Source organism: Carcharodon carcharias, chromosome 28 (assembly GCF_017639515.1).
Source record: "Carcharodon carcharias isolate sCarCar2 chromosome 28, sCarCar2.pri, whole genome shotgun sequence".
Taxonomy (NCBI): domain Eukaryota; kingdom Metazoa; phylum Chordata; class Chondrichthyes; order Lamniformes; family Lamnidae; genus Carcharodon; species Carcharodon carcharias.
The window spans coordinates 23807410-23831813 of NC_054494.1; the positions used below are offsets into that span (position 1 = coordinate 23807410).

The 24404-nt window shown below is 43.4% G+C and overlaps 1 protein-coding gene across 8 annotated transcripts in view; it reads left to right on the plus strand.

Moving 5' to 3' along the window:
* lrmda (leucine rich melanocyte differentiation associated) overlaps positions 1–24404 on the plus strand; it is a 1073511-nt gene that overhangs the window by 959968 nt on the left and 89139 nt on the right. For all 8 annotated transcript variants that reach the window (XM_041176536.1, XM_041176539.1, XM_041176541.1 and 5 more), the window contains one exon: positions 12290–12377. In XM_041176536.1, coding sequence (XP_041032470.1) covers positions 12290–12377 — 88 coding nt within the window. The remainder of the gene's footprint in view (positions 1–12289; positions 12378–24404) is intronic.

Sequence of the window (24404 nt, forward strand, 5' to 3'; positions counted from 1 at the left end):
GAAAAGTCAGCACGAGGGTTCCAAGTTGACAAAAGACTTATGAGCTGCAAGAAGTAAAAACTCATGACAACACAAGATCCATTGGGCGAGAAATGTGTCACAGGCAGTGGTGCAAAATGGGCGGTATCAGATCAGTTGCTCATTCTACTACAATGGAACTGTATATCATGTACTGCACATCAGGTGTGACTGATCCGATACCACCCATTTTGCGTCACTGTCCAAAACAAATTTGTAGCCCATTAATCCCAGCTGGTACACCACAAGATGAAAGACATATGGCCTATTCTTAAACTGATAGTTCATACCTCTGCTGTAATGGCCAGGGAAGACTATTCTACAAAGAAAAATAGAATTCCTGATGGACTGAGATATTGGGAAAGAAACCTCTTGAATGAGGCAAATGCAAAAATCCTAAATCCCTGTACTGGGCCAACACAACTTTGGAAAACCCCCAACCAATAATGTGGGGAAGAACTCACAGTCATATACTGCACACAGAGACAAAAGACAGGAAATCAAATTCATTTGACATTAGCCTGAAATAAGAACCTAATGCTCTTCAATTGTACTATAACCCTATGTCTTTTAAAGAAATCTCTCATGATATGTAATTAATATTGGTTACTCAAAGTGTATTGAATTTAAATTGTGTTTATTTTAGTAATTAAAGAATCATGGACATTGTTCTTTTATTCATATGTTGCACATATTTGATTCAACAATAGATGTCCATTCAGATTTGCCATTTAATTTGTTACTAAAGTATGTTTACATTAGCATAAATCACTTGGCATTTTGCTCCAAACTTAAAAATGAGTTTAGACAAGTAAAAGAGAATATACAGATCCAATTGAATCTAATTAACTGTTTGTGCATGATGTAAAACCAAATATGAACCTTTTAAACTACTTCTGATGTTACAGAGGCAAAGCATTGTACAAGATTTCTTTGTTGTCACATGCACATTCGTAACACTATGGGGTCGCTTTGCTCGTGAACCGGTTGTATGCTTACCTGTTGGCAGGCGAGTCGATTACAATATACTGCTGACGCAGAGACCAGTATGAAATGAAGCACATGCTATTTACTTACACAGCAACAAAGCACTAACATGATGTGTACTTCCCCAGCCAAACCCTACTCTAGACTAAAATTAGCTTGGTAGCCTATGCAACACAGCCATTGTGTCTTACAGTCACATGGTCAATCTGCTCACAGTCCCTTAAAGGTGTATTGCACCTCGGATTGCCACATCCCTCCCCCTTTACTTGAAAGTATATTTTATAATATATTAACTATTTACAAAAATGACCTATTTACTAATTTAGTCTCTCAGGAGGCTTTTTCAAAAATGTCCACTGTCATAGCTCAGATGGTTTATCTGAGGCCTCCCTCTCAGGAGTTATCTGTCCACTAGGCACCCCAGTAGGAACCTGCAAGTTTGCCCCTTCTACACTCTCAGGCTCAACGGGCTCTGCAGGTACTTCCAAAGCAAGAGGCGTTCCTTCTACCTGTGGTGTAGACTGCAATGGGAATGTTTGGCACACCTTTTCTTGTGGATCTGTTTCCCGTTTCCTGAGGTGATCTACATGTCTCCTGATTATCTGAGCTTCAACCGATATATGGTAGGACAGGGGTCCTGTCACTGCACTGACGTTGCCTGATAGCTATTTGGGCCCATCTCCAAAGTTCTTTGCGAAAACAGCTTCTCCTACAATGAAGTTTCTTTCACGACAATGGTAATCTTGTTCATTTTTCTGGGCCTCCTTACTTCTCTCTACCCTCCCCTTTAAATTTGGCCTTTTGAGGCTTAACCGGGTCCTGAGATGTCTCTTCATTAATAATTCTGTGGGGGCAATACCGGTGGTCATATGTGGCGTAGACCTGTAGCTGAGCAAGAAGCATGATAACTTCATTGCTATAGAGTCATCCTCTAGTTCTTTCATTCTGGCATTGAAGGTCTGAACTGCCCTTTCGGCCAACCCATTGGGTGCAGAGTGTTATAGTTATATTTGACATGTGTTATGCCGTTGAGAGTTGTAAATCTTTGGAATTCCCCACTAGCGAATGCTGTTCCATTGTCAGACACTATTATCTCTGATGAACTGTGTATTGTGAAACAATCTGTCTGATGGTAGATGTGGGTGATCGCACCTCGTATGCATCCATCCATTTGGAGTGGGTGTGGATAAGTAAGAGGAATGTTGCTCCCAAAAAGGCCCCACATAGTCAACGTGGATGTGGACCCATGGCCTTCCTGGCCATCCCCAAGGGTGTAGTGGAGCAGAAGGAGACAATTTCTGCACCTGTTGGCACTGCATGCAGCTCTTGACCATGTTTTTGATTTCAGTGTTCATCCCTGGTCACCATAAGTAGCTGCACACCAACATTTTCATTCTGGAAATGCCAGGGTGAGCACTATGCAACTTTGTTAATGATGGTTGTCTTCCTCTGGGAAGTACAAAGACTCTTGCTCCCCACTGTAAGATGCCATCCTGGCAGGTGAGCTTGTATCTCCTGTTAAAATAGGGCTTCATTTCATCAGACTTTGGCTCGTTAGACCATCCCTGCAAGACTCGTTCCCTGATATGAGACAAAACTGGATTGCAGTTTGCCCATTCTGTGATCTGTTTGGCAATAACTGGTGATGAATCCAGAAAGTTTAATAACAAGACAAGTTCTTGAGGAATGGGGACATTCACATTGTTGTCCTTCAGAGGTAATCGGCTCAGTGTGTCAGCATTGGCAATTTGGCTTCCCGGTTGGTGGATAAAAGTATATTTGTAAGCAGCTAGAATCAGTGCCTACCTTTGGATGCATGCCGAGGTGATTGGAGGTATTGCCTTGTCTTCTCCAAACAAGCCTAGTAATGGCTTGTGGTAGATACCATGGTGAAGTGATGACCATGGATGTATTGATGGAATTTTCTTAACGCCAAATACAATGGATAAGCCTCCTTTCTCTATTTGTGAGTATCCTCATTCTGCCTCCCTGAGTGTTCTTGAAAAGTAGCCAATGGGTATTTGGAGCCTTCAGTCATCCGGTGGGAGAGTACTGCCCCTACTCTGTAAGGGGATGCATCACATGTTAAAATCAATTGTTTCTTTGAGTCAAAATGTACGAACAGGACCGATAAGTTTTGTAACTGCTTTATTGCCATAAAAGCCTGTTGTTGTGCGGCTTGCCAAGCCCACCTGTGATTTTTCTTTAGTAACCCGTATAATGGAGCCAGTACTGTTGACAAATTTGAGAGAAAATAACCATAGTAATTAACCATTCCCAAGAAGGACTTGAACTCTGTGGCATTTTTCAGGGCTGGCATCTCACGAATAGCTCTCACCTTGTTTTGCACTGGGTGAAGGCCCTGCAAATCGACCCTATAACCTAGGTAAATCACTTCTTTTGCTTGGAAGATACATTTTTCCCTTTTCAAGCATACTGTACTGCAGTTTGTGAGAAATGCTTCAATACCTCTTCCAAGTTAGCCAGGTGTCCTTCATCAGTTAGTCTTGTTACTAGTACATCATCGAGACAAACCATTACATGGGGTAGACCTTGGAGAAAATTTTCCAAAGTCCATTGGAAAATGATACATGCCGATGAGACTCCGAAGGGTAGCCTGGTACACTGGTATAGCCCCTTATGTGTGTTGATGGTCACAAAATCCCAGGAGGCCTTTCCTAGCTCAACCTGCTGATGAGTGTGGTTCATGTCGAGTTTCATATATGTGACTCCCCCTGCCAGCTTGGAATACAATTCATCAGCTTTTGGGAGAGGGTGCCTATCAAGTCTGGTTACTTTGTTAATGGTCAACTTGTAGTCCCTGCATCTTCACACACTCTGGACAGACTTTAGTACTGGAACTATGAGCGCTGCCCATTCAGAAAATTGTACAGGTTGTAAGACTCCCAACCTTTCCAGCCTGTCTAATTCAATTTCCACCTTTTCTCATAATGCGTAGGGGACTGGCCTCACCTTCAAATATCTGGGGGTTGCACTGGGATCCACACGGATCTTAGCTTGCAGTCCCTGAATCTCCCCGAGCTCTTCCCTGAACACAGGGGCATATTTCTGTAATAATTCTTGCAGATCTTTAATTCTGAGTTGAAAAATATCAGTCCACTCCAATTTTATTTCCTTAAGCCATTTCAGACCAAGTAGAATTATACCCTCCCCTACTACCACTAGCAGACTGGTTTCCATATTTTACTGGAACCTTGCATATACCTTTCACACATATGTTTTCACCAGTATATATCTTTAGTCCAGCATCTGAGTTTTCCAGCTTTAGTGAGTGGTCTCCTCCATTCAGATACTTAAACGTGCGTTCCCCTATGACTTTCGTGGAAGCGCCTAATTCTGCCTCCATTCAAAGGGGTTTTCTGTTGATTCCTACTGTCTTGTAGATTGGCTCTATTTTACCCATTTTTAAATTGTGTCATGAGTAAATATCTGACTCTGTTTCTTCAGGCTCCTCCATTATATAAATTTCATGACTTCTGCCTTTTTGTTTGAACTTTGGCCTCAATCTTTCTTTATAATATCGCATAATGTGCCCATTGCGGTGGCAGTAGAAGCACTCGGTTCTTTTAAATTGTTGTTCATTTGTAAGCTGTCTGGTTCCAAATCTGCTGTTATGAATGTGGTTTTTATCTGTTAAGCCATCGCTTTTTGCTGGTCTGTTAATGATAGCTGTTTCCCATCTTTCCAAGGATCCCTGTGCATCTGTGCCATTTCTAGCAGATGCCTCCTTCCTGACGTGAAGAATGGCGCCATTTTGTGCTCCATTGATTTCTTCTAAGTCCCGACTACGCTTTCCATTGCAAGCGCCAACTCCCAGGCTTTGCTGAAACCCAAAATTGTCTCCGACAGCAATCTTTTTTGAATGGCGCCTCCGTTAATCCTACACACTAATCAGTCTCTTAACATCAATCGACATCCGGAACTCTCAATGCTCTGTCAATTGTTTTAAGGCTGCTTCATAGCAAACGACTGTCTCTCCTGGAGTGCGACACCTGGAATTGAATTTAAAATGCTGCGTTGTTACCGAGGGTTTTTTTGAAAGTGGCCTTGAGTGGCAACTCATCAAAGGTCTTGGAATCTGGGGATTGGGTGCTGATAGACTATGAATTAGGCCGTATGTTTTACTGCCACATGTCGATAAGAGGATCACCCACTTGTTCTCCTCCCCCGATATGTCTTTAGCCAAAAAGAAAAAATGCGAGGTGTTCAATATAATGTGACCAGGTGGTCTGATCAAACGGTTCGATGTGGCCAAATTGTGACATACTGGAGGGCGATGACTTCGATGACTACGGTGAATGTTTACAATTGTAATGTACTTACAATCGACCTGCAGGGCACAGCTAAAGAGTACAGTTGAGTTTTCGCGGTTTCCTTGGTGTCGTTGATTGGTCGCGTTTTGCCTCTTCGCCAGTTGTTATGTTTTACTGTGGGGTCACTTTGTTTGCGAACCGGCTGCATACTTATCTGTCGGCAGGTGAGTCGATTACAATATACTGCAGATGCAGAGACCAATATGAATTGAAGCACATACTATTTATTTACACAAACAACAGAGTGCTAACATGGTCTGTCCTTCTCCAGCCAGACTCTACTCTAGACTAACATTAACATGGTAGCCTGTGCTGTACAGCTATTGGACCTTACAGTCACATAGTTAATCTGCTCACAGGTGTATTACATCTCAGATTACCACAGATTATTGCTAGACATCCAACTTGTTTCAGGTTCGTCTGAACTGTCTAGGTTCAGCTCTCGAGAAGCCCCTCCCTAAACCTTTGTTTTGTCATATCCCTCCCTGTCTATAAAAGCTTCAAAACCTATGTTTTTATCCAATTCTACCACTATCTTCTCTCAGATTTCAAGCACTTTGAAACATTATATGTTTAAAACTTCTATACATATGCATGTAATTGTTGTTGAACTTTGTGCCATCAGATGGTTCTGTTGAGTGAGCTGGCCATTTGACACAGCAGAGTGAAGCAGATTGCAAAAATTATTATTTTTAATGATAAAAAAAATGCATTACTACCTTTTCTACCATAAGACATTTTAAGAAGTATTTGTGCATTTTATTTCTATTCTTTGCTCAGTTACACTTTTTCTGTGATTATTCTGTGGAATTATATGCATTGATATCTATGCTCATTGCTTCCCCCACCCGCCCAAAATATTCTTTATTCATAGCATTTGTCAAAGTAGCTTACATAACAGTTCAAAGTGCGATACAGATCCATTTCTTTCTATAGAGTACAGGAGATGCCTCACTGCACTTGCCAATGCAGTTTGTATTTACAATTTACATTTACATTTCATGTCAAACATTCTATGGTGCATACAGCCTGATGGGTTTTACATGGCTTCCTCGGTGTACAATGGTGGGAAGACCTTAGACAATGGCTTTTCCCCATTGCGCCTTTGTAGCAGTTGTGCTAAGCTTTAGTGCATCCCTCAGCACATAGTCCTTGACTTTGGAATGTGCAAGTCTGCAATTCTTGGTCATCAACAGCTCTTTGCACTGGCTGACCAAAGAGTGCCTTTCACTGATTTAATAGTCCTCCAGCAGCAGTTGATGTTTATCTTGATGTGCATCCCTGGGAAAGTCCATTAAACACTGAGTCCTGTGTTACAGAGCTGCTCGGCATGAACCTTGACAAAAAGCACTACGTCTCTTTCCAGACCTGCATTGCAAAGGCTCATTTCAGAAGTTTGTAAACATTTTTTTTCCAAAAATATACTTCATTCTTATTCTTTTTTAAATTGCACTCCACAGAAAAAGTGCAATACAGTTTAAGTTCGTTCCTTACAGCATGTGGCACTCTATGGTGCCTCAATGTAATTTCAATTACATGTGATATTTACAATATACAGTTTATAACAAAGATATTGCTTGATGGGTTTTACAAAGTTTCCCTCAGTATATTATGGCTAGTGGACCTTAGACAGGGACACTTGAAATCCTTCCCTAAATCTCTCCATCTCATTGACTCTCACTCCTCCTTTAAGTTTCTCCTCTTTGACCAAGCTTTTGATGAACTGTTCTAATATTTGTTTATGTGACTCGGTATCAAACTTTGTCAAATAATGCTCCTGTGAAGCATCTTTGGACATCTTATTGTTTTAAAGTTGCTACATAAATGCAAGTTGCTGTTGAATGAGTTACTGTGTTGGTCCTGGATTAATGCACTTATGCATTCATACCAGTCAAACAATCTGTTAAAAATAATTTAGTAATCCCTAACTCAAGTTAGTGTTCCCTCGCAGACTCTGTTTCTACTCCTGTTTCTATGTATCTCACCTCCCTTCCCAAAAATTGGTGCTTAACTTCTGAGGAGAAAGTATGATGTGTGGCATTTGCAATAATCTCATTCACAGGTATCTCCATGGTTGCTATTAGTAGTGCTGCTTAGTTAACACACTTGGCATATTTCTATAATGTGGAATAACCTCACCCCGAGGCAATTTAGTTAAGGTTAGTAAATTCACTCCTGAGAGAAGTGTGATTGTAAATGCTAGTCAAGGTTGCGATTGGAATTCCATTTCCCAACTGTATACTTCAAAACTCAATTAAATGTGTAATCATAATAGGAATTTAATTAATTCTTGAGCTAAACAATTATCACTTCAATCTGATTAAGTATTATTCCAGAAATTAATATTTTTGCTGAGATGAATGACAAGTATGTGGAAGGGCAATTTTGACATGCAACACAGCAGAAATAGCTTCAAAAACCTAGTTTATGTGGCACCTTAATGTAAACAAAAAGAATTCAAGGTATTCCATAAAATATTATATGTTAATTTAGAAAACTGCAGAAGCTGATACAATCCCCAGAGTGTTAATAACTTGAGAATAGCCTTGATTGTAAACCAATGGCTTGTGAAAACCTGTTATATGATTTTGTGACCCAAGTCATGGATATACCAATGATTACTATTAATGTTAAGAGACATAGTACTGGCACTATATCATGTTGAAATGTAACCTATATAGGTCATGGACTATATACTTGAATTTACATTGCAAATTTAGAATTCTGTTTGGCGGTTTAGGCTGTATATGCCATTATAGTGAATAGCACTATAGATAAGTCTAGGAAGCACACTGACTGTTCCTGGCCCGATCCCCTATTTTATCTGTACTTAATTTGGCGTTCCTCTCTCCAGTGATAAGTCCCCATCTCCTCCCTCCAGCACTAGTTTTCCACACTCCTCTTTTCAGTGCCACTCTTTCCTGCTCTCTCCAGAGTTAGTCCACCATACTTCTCTCCCCAGTCCAAGGGTAGAATTTTCCATGCCTGCTGGTGTTGTGTATCATGGCAAGCCTGATGGACAATGTGGCGGGAAGTCCAATAACTGCGATCATTCGATCCACCCATCGCGTTTCCCGCTATTGCACACTGGGAATTTCATTGTAATACATCTGCATATCTATATAAGTCCAGCTTGCTGGAATCAAGCCCCCACATTGGATCATCTAGGCACGTTGGCCTGATTGCACATCGACATGTTTCACAATTGAACATAAGTGAAATGCACCTGGCGAACTGCACTTTGCTTGAGATTTCGAGTCTTATTTGCCTACTTTGCTTCAGGCAGTCTTCACAGTTGTCAGCTCCAGGCTTCGCAGGCAGCACCACATCACTTTTGGCAGGTGGGGGGGGGTGGGGTTAAGGCAGATCTCTACTTACGAAACCAGCCATAAGATGGGGGTGGCTTTTCAATGGCTGCAGGGCTATGGCTTGCTTGGGGAAGGGGGAGAAGTGGCCTCCGGCAAGGGAAGAGACTGCAGGGCTAGGGCATTACTGGGAAAGGGGGGTATCCATGGGTGTGTGTGGGACACATTGATCTGTGCAAGTGGCCTCAAGAAGGTGAGGCCGAGGAGGCAGTGTCCAGAGCAGATCAGATGGAAATGTGAGGGAGTACGTGAGAGAGTGAGTGGTGATGTCCCTTGAGCTGGCAGTGAGTGAGATGCCAGTGAATGTGTGATGGGCTTGTGAGTGTGTAAGTTTAGAGTGATGAGATGGTTGCCTTACCCTGGCGGCACAGATGAGATTATTCATCTTCTTTCTGCACTGGATAGCCAACCTCTTCTGTGCAGCGTTGGCACTGACCACCACTGCCACCACCTCCCAAGCCGGAGTGGTGACACTGATGGGTCTTCTGTGGCCAGAACAGTGGTACTGGACATCGCAGTGGGCTCCAACGGTGTCTAGAAGGCGTCCCAGGGATGCATCACTGAATCAGGGGGGCTGCAGTCTTCTTGCCTTTTGGGGCCATGTTTTCAGTGCAGCCGTCCTTAGGTAGAAGCACTGAGAGGTGTGCGCGCAGTTACAGTCTAAATATGATGCCCGGTGGGAGGAAGCAGCTAGGTGGCATCGTGGCAAGTGAACCTGCCAGCACGTTTCCCAGGAATGCATGATTATTGAGGCAAGATTGGACGATATGATGTCAAAACTCACTATTGCGGCCAGTGGGTAAAATGTCCTTTTCCCCACCCACTGCTGCACTTAGTGCAAATCTGGGACTGTTCCTCCCCAAATCCACCACTCTCCTCTCTCCAGTGCTAGCTTTCCACTCTCATCCCCCCAGTGTTAGTCCTTTGCTTCTTCCTCTAAAACAATTCTTCTATGCCCCTCCCTCCAGTGCTAATTTCCACTCTCCCTTCTCCACTGTTTGTCCTGCCCTCCTCCCACTTTTGTTCATCCACCCTCTTCACTCCAATGCTTGTCTTACACTCTTCTTCCTCCAATGCTTATCACCTGCTGCGTTTGCTCTGCAGTGCTAGTTTGTCACTCTCCTCCCTGCAGTGCTTTATTTGGCCTCCTCTCTCTGGTGCAGATCTTCAACTCTTCTCTCCCTGGTACGAATCTTCAACTCTTCTCTCTCCAGTAATAATCTTCAACTCCTCTCTCCATTGCAAATCTCCAACCCTTCTCTCCACTGCTAATCTTCACTCTTTTCTCCCCGGTGCTGATATTATTTTCAGTATTCTCCCTCCAATGCCAGTCTTCCTTGTGCTCTTTTCCCTCCAGTGCTAGTCTTCCACTCTCCATTTCTAGTGCTTGTCTTCCACTCTCCTCCCTCCAGTGCTAGTCTTCCCTCCTTCTCCCAGTGTGGGCCTTGCTCTTTTGTCTCATGATAGTCTTTTACGCTTCTCCATTCAATGCAAGTCTTCCACTCTGTTCGATTCAGTGCCACTCTGTAAACATTTCCTTCAATTGCTAGCCTTACACCCCGCTGGCTCAAATTCTTTGCACATATGAATATGTTTAAAATCCAATGTAACTTTGAATCACTATCCTCAACAGCAAGTCATTTTGCTTGAAGTAAAGGGGTTTATTTCATTTCTGAGGAAGAAACAAAATAATTTACTTCCTGGTTTTCTCTTCCCTGGTTGTATTGTGTAGCAAAGCACTAGCACATGAAACAACACACATGAAAACAATTTTCTGGTCTCTTGCAAGAAATATGGTTACTTCTCATAGAACTTGAGATTTGATTTTAATCCAGTTTACTGCTACTTTGGGCACTATGCATGAAACAATTGAGGAGTGAGAGATGAAGCATTTTTAAATTGAATCTTTGAACTGGAAATCGGTAAGTTCCTCTGGCAAGGTGGCATATGATAAAGATGGTGATTCAAAGTTAGCTAGCATTATAAACTTAGGGCAGGATTTTATATCCCATGGGGGGTGCGCGCCCAATTCAATTAGGCGTAAAATAATGTGCAATGACATCAGGCGGGTACCTCGACATCATTGCGTACTCGCGTGATATTTCGGTTGGCAGGCCAGGGTCAGCACCGTGTGGCCTGACAATTAAGAGGCCTATTGAGGCCCTTAATTAATTTAAACATATTCTTCACTGTCCATCCAACCTTAACAAGCAGGCGAATTGGCCAGGTGGTCTTTTGATTTTTCAGCAAACCTCATCCATGGGCGGGACGAGGTTTCCACAATTAAATAAAAAATAAATATAAATTTTTGGGCAGAAATGTTATTCTGTTCATGTCATTGTGAGTTAGCCCCATGTCAGAGCATTTTTCTCAGATTTTGAAAATCTTTATTTTTCAGCTCCCTGCCTTTGGGGGAGCTTTCAGTCCGCTCTCCCCTGCACATGCGCAGGCCTTTGGGCTTGCACCCTTCCCACCCCCACTCCGGCATTGCTGAGCCTTTCAGCGTGCCTTTCATGCTGGCTGGCCGTTAATTGGACTGTTTCCCAGCCGCAGCCAGGCTCTCGAAACCCGGCGAAAGAGGGGAGCAACAGGCTTAATCGTTTGAGAGAGGGAAATGGGAGGTGTTATGACCCATACAGAGACTGATGACTTTTAAAAAGATATTTGAATTCCCAGTGACCAACTTAAAGGAATCGAATGACAAGATTTCAAGTGTTAAGACTTTTATTTTAACAAACGAGCTAAAAGCAACATTGACAAAACATTACTTAGTAGGCAACTAATACTTTAAACTATAGAAAAGATACCCTTATTAATGTTTTAACACGACTGCTAACCCCATGCCACATTTTCAGAGAATTTCCAAACCAACTACCAGCAACAAGGCCTATTCGGCTGATTTCACCTCCTGGCTTCATCAGAGCAAATCTTCAGATTCTTCGATTGCCATGTGATGTGTCTCTTTGGCCGGAGACTGTCCGCTCTCACATTCTGCTTGGTAGCTTGCTGAAGACTCGCAGCCTTCTCCACTCTGCTGACCATACCAGTTGCAGCCTTTTGTTCCTATGATACCCCCATCTCTCTCCCTTTCTTTCTGTTCCAAAACCTGAAGACTGTAAGTCTGCCCAGCTGCTCATGCCTTTGTTTTCAGGTGTGAAATATGTCAAGTACATTTCAATAGCCTCTGACCTGAGCCTCACTGGTCCCATGGTAACCAAGCCACATTGTTGTTGGGCAGAACACATAGCAAATTGCATGACTCTCTTCATTCCTCTATTTTCCCTTGAATTAAAGAGACAGTCCAAAACAACGTAATAAAACCTGACATTTGTAACAGAGGTCAAGAGCTAGAAGAGCAATTATATTACAGCCTAAGCTAAGCTTAAAAGCATAATGGGATCTGGATCAAGAGGTGGTGATTTGACCCATGTAGTGTTAACTCTTGTGTCGCTTCCCAAAACCTTGTAAAGTTGGTCAACTATTTCAAGGTCTGTCATCTGCCTTTGTTTGAATGTGCAATCTATGGTTAATGTTGTTACCTCTGCCACTTTCAGCTTTATATTGATCTAACTTTTTTCCACGCAGGCCTCCAGTGACACTGGCTCAAATTCATCAGGCTTTCAGCAATATACCCCTTTACCTCAAGGAAGTCGGGATGGCACTAATCACAAAGGTAAGAACAGATGTGGCAAAAATAGAGGTAATCATTAAATCCCTTTGAAAGATGAAATCTAAACAAAAACAGCTAACTTGATATAAGAGGAGCATGACTTACGTAAAATAAAGACAAAGTAGTTTTCCTTGCCACTAAATTATTCGTAATTTTCTCAGTTATTAATATTGCCATTCTTTTCCAGCTATATATTTCTGGAACTGTTACATTTGTAGATGTATTGCTATGACTGGCTTGGAGTAATCTATACATCAATTCTGTTATTAGTTTTAATTGGTAATGACCTTATATTGTCTCTGGCTAATTTGTCATGATTAGTTTTGATGTATAAAGTCTCCCTGTGAAGAGTATAATGTAGTCATTAACACTGAAATACTTGACTAATAGCTATATTTTCTGTGCCTTAAAGGTGCGTGACTCTCTTTGAAATTGAAATTATTTATCAATTGTAATTGAGATTGTGTAGAATGCTTTTCTCTGCAATAGTTATTGTGAATAATGGATGTTCTGAAGATTAATACAGTCCCATTTGTGTTCCGAGACATTACCAAGGCAGCTCAGGATTGTGTTACCACTGCCCCATCTCAAACATGTCCACAGCTTTATAACTTCATCTTTTATGCTTCATTTTAGGAATCTTGGCGCTAAAACTGTTGAATTGTATAGTGTTGACTCACCAATCAATAACTCTATGTCTACAAATGTCAGATGCTACCACATAGCAAAGTCCAGTCTTGGATATATATATTACTAACTAGGGAGAGTTTAAGTTGCAATAATATATTGGTATATGTGGAAGTCAGCATAGTTCAAAGGGCATTATTTTCTTTCGTTGGATGTGATTTTATATTTACAAAATTCAAATAGCACGAGTCTCATTAAAAGCAAGGTCACTGAATACCTTCCCATTGCATTTTCACACCTAGCCCACCATATTGACATCCTGAAACATTTAATCCCATAAAAGATATGCATATATATTTACTTTATAGGCCTATGTAGTCTCTTTTTGTTGCCTGAAAAAAACTTTATCCTCATCCATTGGAAGCTCTGGGTGGAATTTTCCATGCCCGCTGGTGTCGGGCATGTGAATGACAATATGGCCAGAGGGCCAGAAATCGGTTTCATGACATCATGAAACCAGTTTGCAATCATACGTTCTGCCCGTCAATGGTCGACTGCGTTCCCCCCATCAGATGTCAGGAACCTCATTGTAATACACCTGCATATCATTATAAGCCCAGCTCGCCGGAAGCATCCTCCCGCGTTGGATCATCCCAGCATGTCAGCGGGAAAACACGCCAGTGCAGAACAAATCTTGACAAATGTGACGTGCAGAAGTCGGGACTTGTCGTCAGGGTCTTGCTCACATTGCGGACATCTGAGTAGCAGGAGATGCTGGGGCCCGACAACAATGGGACCCTAGAGAAACGCCCATGGCATGCTGGGTGGATTCTCATGGACATGGCTCTGACGCGAAGTAGCTCATTGAAGGTGGAAAGTCACCATTGAGGGTCTGCTCACAACTGGTGATCATCGACAGGGTGGAGAGGAAGGTCCAGCTGTGTTTTGGAAATGAAGATGTACCAGGGGATGGGAGAGGAAGATCCATTTTCGACCGGGAGAGGAAGGTATGTTGGGGGGTTGGGGAGGTGAGGTTGGGAGGGGGCCAACATGGATTTCTAACGGGGAAATCATGTTTAATTAACTTGCTGGAGCTTGTTCAGGAGGTAACAGAAAAGGTTGATGAGGGTAATGCTGTTGATGTGGCATACATGGGCTTTCAAAAGGCATTTGATACAGTGCCACACAACAGACTTGCAAGAAAAGTTATTTCTCGTGGGATAAAAGGGACAGAAGCGGCTTGGATACAAAATTGGCTAAAAAAATAGGAAGCAGGGAGTAATGGTCAATGGATATTTTTCAAGCTGGAGGAAGGTTTCTAGTGGAGTTCCCCAGTGGTCAGTATTGGGACCCTTGTATTAATGATCTAGATCTTGGTGTGCAAAGAACAATTTCAAAGTTTGCAGATGATATGAAGCTTGGGAGCATTGTAAATTACGAGAACAGTGTAGAACTTCAAAAGGACATAGACAAGTGGAGTGGGCAGATAGGTGGCAAATGAAATTCAATGCAGAAAAGTGTGAGGTGATGCATTTTGGTGGGAAGAACATTGTCAGACAATATAAAATAAGGGATGAAATTTTGAAGTGGGTGCAGGAGCAGAAACACCTGGATGTATATGTGCATAGATCATTGAAGGTGGCAGGACAGGTGGAGAGAGCAGTTAATAAAGCATATAGTGTCCTGGGTTTTATTAATGGAGGCATAGAGTACAAGGGCAGAGAGGTTATGCTGAATTTATATGAGACACTCATTAGACCTCAGCTGGAGTGTTGTGTACAGTTCTGGGCGCCACATTACAGAAAGGATGTGAACACATTGTTGAGAGTGCAGAAGAGGTTTACAAGAATGCTTCCAGGGATGAGAAACTTCAGCTATGAGGATAGGTTGGAGAAGTTGGGACTGCTCTGTTTGGAGAGAAGAAGGCTAAGAGGAGATTTGATAGAGATGTTCAAAATCATGAAGGCGCTGGACAGAGTCGATAGGGAGAAGCTGTTCCTACTTGTAAAAGGATCAAGAACAAGAGGGCACAGATTTAAAGTGATTTGCAAAAGAAGCAAATGTGAGGTGAGAAAAACTTTTTCACACAGCAAGTGGTTCAGGTCTGGAATGTACTGCCTGGAAGTGTGGTGGAGGCAGGTTCAGTTGAGGCATTCAAGAGGGCATTAGATGATTATATAAATAGGAACAATGTGCAGGAGTACAGGGAAAAGGCAGGGCATTGACACTAGGTCATAATTCTCATTTGGAAAGCCAGTATAGACATGATGGGCTGTATGGGCTTCCTCTGTGTAGCTAAGATCCTGTGATTCTGTGAACGGTGTTGGGGATGGTGAGGTTGAGGGGTGAGAACAAAGGTTTCGGATGTGAGATGAGATTAGGAAGGGGAATGAAGTTGTCAAGGGGGAGGGAGTACAGGGGAGGAGGGGGTAATGGGAGAGAAGATGGCAACTGTGGAGGAAGGGTGTAAGGGAAGGAGTCCTGGAGGGGAGAAGGGAGTCCCGGAGGGGAGAAGGGAGTCCCGGAGGGGGGAAAGAGTAAGGGTACAGAAGAAGTAAGGGTGGAGGAAGGAGTCAGAAAGGGGGAAGAACTAAGGGCCGGCGGGGGTTGGGGGGGGGGATTCCAAAAGGGGGAGGGGGAAGGGGTTCTAAAGGGTAGGGGGGGAGAAGGAGTTCCAAGAGGGAAGATGTCCAGAGTGGGGGTGATGTCCAGGTGAATGTTCACAGGAGGACTTTGTTGAGCACATGACTGCCTCCTGGGAGGTGAACTGAGGGTGGGCCTGGTAGGACGGAATGGCGAGAATGAGGCGGTAGAGTGGAAGGGTAAGGGTATGACGGTGTCAGTAGCAGGGATGGCATGGGGCGGTTGGTGGGCACTGGGCGGCAGACATGGACCCTGGGGGTAGGACGGAGGAGGTCGGGGAGGTTAATGTGGATGAGGGTGAGATTTTTGGAAAGGAATGTGCATGTTCCTGAAAGAAGAGGGTTGTGGCTGGTAAGTCACGGAGGGGAGGTGGAAGGTGATGCCAGGGGGCCAACAGTGATGGGGGAAAGGGAATGGGTGTCTGGGGCAGGGGAAAGGCCCGGAGGGCATAAGAAAAGCTGTACCACTACCATGCTTGCTAAATCAAAACTGAAAGGAGAGTCGTGGTGGTCAAGTACAGATGGTGCATGGGAGTGGATGAAGGCGGGTGGGTGGAGATGTCAGTCAGCTCAGATGGACAACTGAAAGCAAACCCCAGCAGGCAGCATTGAAAATGCTCAGGACATTGAGATGGGTGTGTTGCGGGAAGGATCCGCATGCATGGGAGGGTGCTTGCACGAGGCTCCGAAAGGCCCTGCCACACACGCTTCTCCCTCCAGAATCACAGCTGAACTGCCAGAGGGGGGGAAATGCAGTGGGAGGACTTGCAAAGCCTGAAAGGCCCATTACACATTACTGAGTGAAAGTGAATATATTTTCAGATTGTAAAGTGACAAAACGTGTTCACCTGTGCAACCAACTATGATCAGAATTTCTTAACTTTTGAATGCCTCAGACTTCTAGCTGTTGCCCTAACATCTGCAGTAGGAGTGGAGACAGCCTGTGCAATGGTTGGCCCTGTTGCCTCTGATAACTTAGGCATGGGTCTTTTGGAGAGCTGAGGCCTTGGGATCCCTGGCTTGCTTTGGCTCTCCTCCTGTGGGCAGCTGCTCCCTCTGTGATGACAGAGGATGAAGTTGAGGGAACCACAGGCAAAGGGAACTCGGAGGGAGAGGGGAGCCTCTGAGATTCCTGAGTGGATGACCCAGGGATGTCCAGCTGCCACTCTTCTCTTCAGGTGCCTGAGGGCCCCGGCTTGATTTCTTGAGGGGAAGGAGCATCTGGGAGCCGTCGAGATGCCCCGTTTCCCCCTTGTGTTGCCACTGCAGGAACTCACCCATGGCTACTGTGATGGAGTGCAGGTCTGCCGCATCTCCATGTTCTGCTGGACTAGGGTCTCCATGGAGTCCGTCATCCTCCCCAAGGAGACCTCCATCCGTGTACATGTGTCCAGCACTTCCTCAGACAGCAGCGGACACATTCCTCCGATTCATGTGCCACTCTGCTGAGGGCTTCCAACAGCTCTGCCTGATGTTCCCCCGCTTTCTTCTGACCCTCCATGATGAGTTGGACGGCAGAATTCAGAGGCTCATCATTGGGACGATATGCCACCAAAAGCTGCCATTGCAGCCAAACAGGTAAAACATCACTTTTCCTGGCAGCTACCACAGTTAGTGCAAATCTGTCTTTTGGCTGAATGTTGGCAGGTCCAGCTGAGATGCTGAATATCTGGTTTTAGGCTGCAGCTGCACCATTTGACTTCATTGATTCCAGGCATCTTGGGAAAAGGTGGGAATGTTGCTGGGATTGCTTTTGAAATTGCCATAATGTGGCAGCAGCGACTAGCATGGTAACACAGGCCGATGGAGCAGTATTTGGCACAAGCAGCATGGTTCCCGCCTGCTGGCTGGAGAGCTAACAGAATTGACTCATTTGGGGAAGGTCCGCTGGTATTAAGTGCATCTCACCTGCTTAGAGGGTCAGCGGCAGGCCTTCCCCAGTATTAAGGACCCTGGGGGTGGAAATGCTTCTCCCTGAAAGCTGCCGGCCACTCAGAGGCCAGCAGCTGTCCATTGCAGGCAGCTCCGCAAACCTAGAATCACTGAGGGACCCAGACCGCAGGTGAGTGAGACTGGGGTGGGGGTTTTGGGGCGCAGGGGGAACGAGAGGAAAAGGGGTTGGCAGCAAAGGGCAGGGGTGGCTTTCAACGGGCACCCCCTCCTTCCCGATGCTGGGTACTTAAACACAGCAGGACTTGCTCTCCGGGCTTCCTGAATGACAACTGCCCTGCCTGCTGCATTAATTGCCCACTTAAGGGTCTCAATCAGTGGTGGGGTAGGGAGACCATCAATGAGCCTTCCCACCCCAGACTTAATTGGAGCAGAGGTGAGAAGATGTCAGGGTCCCTGCCAGCACCCTCCCACCTGATTAAATGCCTTCCCACCTCCAAACCCACCTCAGGGGAGGGCATTAGATTCTGTCCATGGAGTCACAAAGAAGGCAATAAAGGAGGCAAGAGCCCAGGAGGAGTTACAACATATGGGTTTTCCACAACAGCAGATCTTAACTCGACATGGTAGAAGAGTGGTGTATCAGGAGACTGCACTTCAAGCAGGCAGTCCCTGCCCTCTAGCAACTGTTGCAGCAGGAATTGGAGCCAAATACCAGGGCACGCACAGCTCTTCCTGTGGCTGTGAAAGTTCACTCCTTGAATGTTCAGCTGATCTATGGCCACAGGCAGGAAGGATTACACATCAATGTTCAGTTTCCTGGCAGCTGTTATGACGCCTTTAGACTGCGCCAGCCCTCAATCTCCCCATCGCCCACTCGCACACCACCCCCCTCCCACCTGCGCCAGCCCTCAATCTCCCCATCGCCCACTAACAACCACCCACCCACCCACCACCCCATCTTTAATTCAAACTAGTGAGATAAAGCTGGCTCCATGGCGGCAAGTAGTATCTCCACTATTCCTGGCTCATGACTCCTGTCAGGAGCCCAGGTTCAGGTAGTTAGTGCCGAAACCATGAGAGGCACACTCAAATCCGAGCAATCACTCAGTAAACTCTAGGCATCCTAAAACAAGGGTTCTGGTGCCCAGACTGATCCAGTCACGTGGTGCATTTGCCCTCAAACTAATCTCGTAGAGCTATAGTGGTTTGCTGCATGCTAGATGACTGCCATTTAGAAGGCCTTGCTGCTGGCACATGAAGAAGTTGTTCAAGAACAAGTTGAATAAAAAGAACAAGCTGAGCTTTGCTCCCTCCTGACTTAACTGTAAGGCAACGAACATGGATAGGAGCAAGGGGAACATCCAGAGGGCTTCCAGGGCATCTTATGCTATTCACGCTCTTCTAAGGATACACTCCTTATCTCCCTCATAATCAATAGGCCCATCATTTGGCTGACTCCTTCCACCCATCGTAATACCTGCCAATACTACTACCTCCTGGGTCTTCCTTTTTCAAATCTAAGAATATGAAGTCCAACATCAATGCAAAAATAGCCTATTCCATCAGTGTCTGTCTATTCTCAATTCCCTGATCTAGGGCTCCTACATAATGATTCCCCTGTCATAGGAACCTGGGAGGTGGAAGGTTGCTGCTCATCTACCAAAGGCACTTGAGATGGCCACGCTGAATGACTTCAAGCAGCTCCGAGCCTTGAGGGCCTGGCTGCAGACTGCTGTGTTTCATTGTTGACCAGGGTATTCTGGACCAACTGACTTTCTGGGACCAGTAAAAACAGATCAGAAGGTGGTAAAGGATAAGGTACACTTGAGAGAAGGCGCATCCTGGGGACATTATTCCTGGTATTGGTGTGTTCTCCAACCTGTGCTTGCTTCCTGCTGTCAACTTGCTTGGCATGATACTTTCCTGTGACCTTCTGAGAGGAAGAGTTTGTTCCCCACCCATCTCCTCCACCTGGACCTTCAGTGCTGCACCTGAAACAGGAGAGGTGCTTGAAGCTTTTCATTGACCTGTCTTCTCCTAAATTTCCTTCAAACTGCACATGCCTGTTTAGAGGTGCAGGCTGCCTTTAGGTATCATCTTGGACTCCTAGCTACTCAAGTTCCCCATCAGATAAGCTGGAAATCAGAAGTGGACTTAGTGTTGCCATTGACCTATTTCATGATAATGATAATTGACCAATTGCATCTGTAATTGCGCCATCGTGATTAGGTAAGCACTGCCAATATTGTGCCACTTCTGAGTCAAGAAATGGGTCCACAAAATATTCACTTTTATCTCTTGGTTTTAGACTTGTTTCAGCAAGTCACCTTTTGTTTGGGAGTTCAGTACCTGAAGATCAACATTTGGTGCTGTACCTCACAGGCACTTTGAAAAGAACCATAGTTGCTGAAATACTACAGGTCGAGTATCTTTTATCCAAAACCCCTGGGGCTAATTGCGTCTTGGTATTCGGATATTTTTGGTTTGCCTGCTGTATTAGGTACAGTTAGGATGAATAAGTAGTGACTTGTGGAAACCTAGCTAGTAATGAGAAGTTGGGGAAAAGGTTTTGTGTCCTTCAGTGGCACATTAAACAGTTTGTGAAACAAGGGAAGGCAGCCTCTGGCACTCATAACTGTACTTCCAAAGACTTGCTGATTCCATTTGGATCAGATATCCTTATTTGCCCGAGGGGCAGCATTTTCTTGGTTGAACTTGCAATAGGGTTTGGGTCAGAAGCAAAAACTCTCACAGCAGCTGGGCACAAGGTAAAGCAAACAACTCAACTTTCAATGCCAAGGATCGGGTCCAGTTGGCAAGGTTTGTGTTGGTTCAGGTCATAGACGTCCGGTGCAAAAAAACATTCGGTTTTTAGATGTGTGTGCTTTTCAGATGCATGGATAAAGGATATGCGACCTGTAGTGAGTTAGAGACAGCACAGTGGCCATCTTAAGCTCCTGTTCACTAGCAGTATGAAGAGACACAAGTGACTGTGACATATCGGAACTACTTTTTTCCAGTTATATTTCACAGCATGATACAGAGCAGTAGCACAATATTTATTTCTAAATTATTTGATTATTTTAAATCAAAAGTGCAAGTCCTATCCTTTTTTCAATGGTTATAAATTGTATTAATCTGAATGCTTTCCATTAATGTGCATCCTAAGGACTGCAAATTTATTTTTCTACAGCCTTTTATCATCAATTATAAAGTAAAATCATTTACAGTTCAGATCACCTGAATGCTTTTCCAAATGCTAGATTTCTTTATTTACAATATAATTGAATGATGGCATTTGGCAAGCAGCAATTGTAAATATAATACTACAGAGGGAGATTTAATAATTTTCATGCTGTCTGCCCATTTGATGGGTTCTCACACAAGCATTTCAAAGCTACTATGGGTTATTTCTCTTAAATAGTTATGGTGCAATTTAGAGTAGGATATTGTCAGGATGTCAATTTGGAGGAAAAAATGGTGCATTAGTTGAAGCATTGATGAAGCTAGCTACGAATTTATTGGAAATTGATTGTCCATAAAACTTTTGGAGGCTCAAAATCCTGTTTAATATAGTGGCTGATACTGGAAGAGAGTATATATGCCTTTGTGTCACTGACCTTTCTATTGCAACATGTAGTTAGTCTTTTGTTGTACTCACGTGTAAGGCCACATGACAAAAAACGACCACTGTTATCTTCAGAACACTGTCATGGTGGACATTGGCAGACTCTAGAGAACCGTAACCAAATAGCATAATAGACCAGTGTATAAAACAAGAGATTTGCTGGAGTATATTACAGTGCTACAATAGAATTTTAGGATTCTTATCATTACATAAATGGCTTGAGGTATGCTTTTACAGTTCATGCCATCAAAATCCTGAGATTGTATTACAGGATTGTAAAGCACTCCAATGCTGCTGTTAGTTTATCCGTAATGACCTAATAAAGTTCACATAATGGCATCAATTGAAGCATTCAAAAGGGTAGTGGATCAATTCCTGATTCAATCGAGAGATGTGGATTTTAGGTAGTAAGAAGATGAGAAATGATAAGATTCAGGTCCTAAATTCGGACCTGGATAATAGAACAAGCTGAATCAACTGTAAACATTTTTCGTTAGAATACTTCATTTAATTAGTTACAGCACTTGCTTTCTGTTATCAAAGCTTTCTCTTTTAACAATGTTTTTAATAGGACTAAGTATCTTAGATTAATTAAAGCTCAATTTTTGTTTATAGGAAAATAATCTAAATGCAAGTTGGATAGTGTAAACAAACTAGAAAACTTTATTTTTTGTTTATATAAATAATTTTAGATAACAATGCGAGCATAATGATAGTCAGCTATACACTTTTCTACCTGTCTGCAAAAGACAATTTAGCCCCCACAATGTTTTTAGAAGTCTGGGTTGAGAAAACTTCTTTCTAGTCTGTGCATTGTATCCATTCTGCTTTTAATAAGATTGGAAATCAGCCATTTCAACCCGGCAAATGGAATGATTTACTTGATACGTAGGTGGTGAGCTTGGCCATTGTTTCATGATGGAATGGTCAGATTTTTCGGAGACTGGATGTATGACCCAAGACATGCATCAGGACCCCACAGAAGTCTCGAAGTACTGACCACCCTGGGAACTGCCCAGGAATTTTCAACTTCCAATGGACAATTACTCTGCTCTCCAGGATGCTGCGTGAAGCTCAAGGGCAAGAGTTCCTTGAGAGTATTCAGGAAAATTTTCTGCAGCAGTATGTTTCCAGTCCAACTAGAAAGGAGGCAGTGGTAAACCTGGTTCTTGGGAATGAGGTGGGCCAAGTGGATCAAGTATCAGTAGGAGAACATTTAGGGATCTTTGTATCATAAGGTTTAGGTTGGCTATGGAAAAGGACAAGGAACAATTCAGAATTAGAATAAATAACTGGGGGAAAACCAACTTCAATATGGTAAGAATGGATTTGGGCCTGATAAATTGAAATCAAAGTTGGCAGTCAAAACAGTAACTGAATAATAGGCTGCCTTTAAAGAATAGATAGATCAGGCATTGTCAAGGTGTATTCCCACAAAGGAAAAAGATAGGGCAAACAAATTCAGAGATCCCTGGATAATGAAAGAGGTAGAGATTAAGATGAAGAAGAAAAAGTGCACTTATGACAGATATCGGGGTGGATGATACAACCACGGCTGAATATAGTGGGTTCAGAGGGGAACTGAAAAAGCAAATAAAAAAAACAAAGAGAGAATATAAAAAGAAACAGACAGCTAACATAAAAGGGAATCATAAAGTCTTCTGTAGCATATGAATAGTAGGTAGGTGGGATTAAAAGAAACTAATTTGGGACAAAATTGATGGTCACTTGGGCAAATGTAGGTTAATTAAGGAAAGCCAGCATGGGTTTGTTAAGGGCAAATCATGTATAACTTAAGTTTCTGGGGTTTTGTGAAGAGAGAGTTGATGAGGGTAATGTTGTTGACGTGGACTTCCAAGAGGCATTTGATAAAGTGCCGCACAACAGATTTGTGAGCAAAGATATAGCTCATGAAATAAAAGGGACAGGAACAACATGGATATGAAATTGGCTGAGTGGCAAGAAAAAGAAAATAGTGGTTAATGGATGTTTTTCAGATTGAGAGAAGGTTTGTCGTGAAGTCTCCAGTGATCGGCATTAGGATCCTTGCTGTTCCTGATGCATATTAATGATCTAGACCTTCATGTACAAGAAACAATTTCATAATTTGTGGATGATGTGAAATTTGGAAGCATTGTGAATGTGAAAAGGATAGTGTAGAACTTCAAAGGGAAATGGATAGGTTAGTGGAATGGGTGGACAACTGGCAGATGAAATTCAATGGAGGGAAGTGTGAAGTGATTTATTTTGGTAGGAAGAACATGAAGAGACAATATAAAATAACAGGTACAATTCTAAAGGGGGTGCAGGAGCAGAGGGGCCTTTGTGTATGTGTGCATAAGTCATTGAAGGTGACAGGTCAAGTTGGAGAATAATAGGGCATAGAGTACAAAAACGAGGTTGTGTCATACTTGTATAAAACATTAAGATAAAAGCAAAATACTGTGGATGCTGGAAATCTGAAACAGAAATAAGAATTGCTGGAAAAACTCAACAGGTCTGACAGCATCTATGGAGAGAAAGACAGAGCTAATGTTTCGAGTCCGTATGACTCTTCTTCAGAGTTCAGTCAGACCTGCTGAGTTTTTCCAGCAATTCTTGTTTTTGTGTTGCATAGAACACTAGTTCGGCCTCAACTGGAGTATTGTGTCCAGTTCTGGGTGCTACACTTTAGCCAAGATGTGAAGGCATGACAGAGCGCAGAAAAGATTCACCAGAATGGTTCAGGGGATGGGGGACTTCACTTACATAACTAGATTGGAGAATTTAGAACTATTTTCCTTGGAGAAGAGAAGGTTGAGAGGAGATTTGATAGAGACAGTCAAAATCATGAGGGGTCTGGACAGAGTTGACAAGGAAAAGCTGTTCCTATTGGTGGAAGGATCAAGAACAAGAGGGCACAGATTTAAGTTAATTGGCAAAAGAAGTAATGGAGACATGAAGAGAAACATGCCTGCAAGCTATTAATATTGATCCTTTTGGGGCGGCAGTGATTGGTATGTGCTTCTGATTTCTCTTGTCTAATTCTGAAAAAGTGTCAACATATTGCTGGCCTGGACAGATCCTCCCCAAAGATCTAGAAAGATGGCAGGGCAAAATCCGAAATGCGCACACAGCTCCTTAGATGCTGCACCCAATGCTCTAAATCTACCCTTGAGGCAAACTCAGGACACCAGCAGCTGTTCTATATCATGGAACTATTTCCAGTTGAAGGAATTGTGCAACATGAATGGAATATCA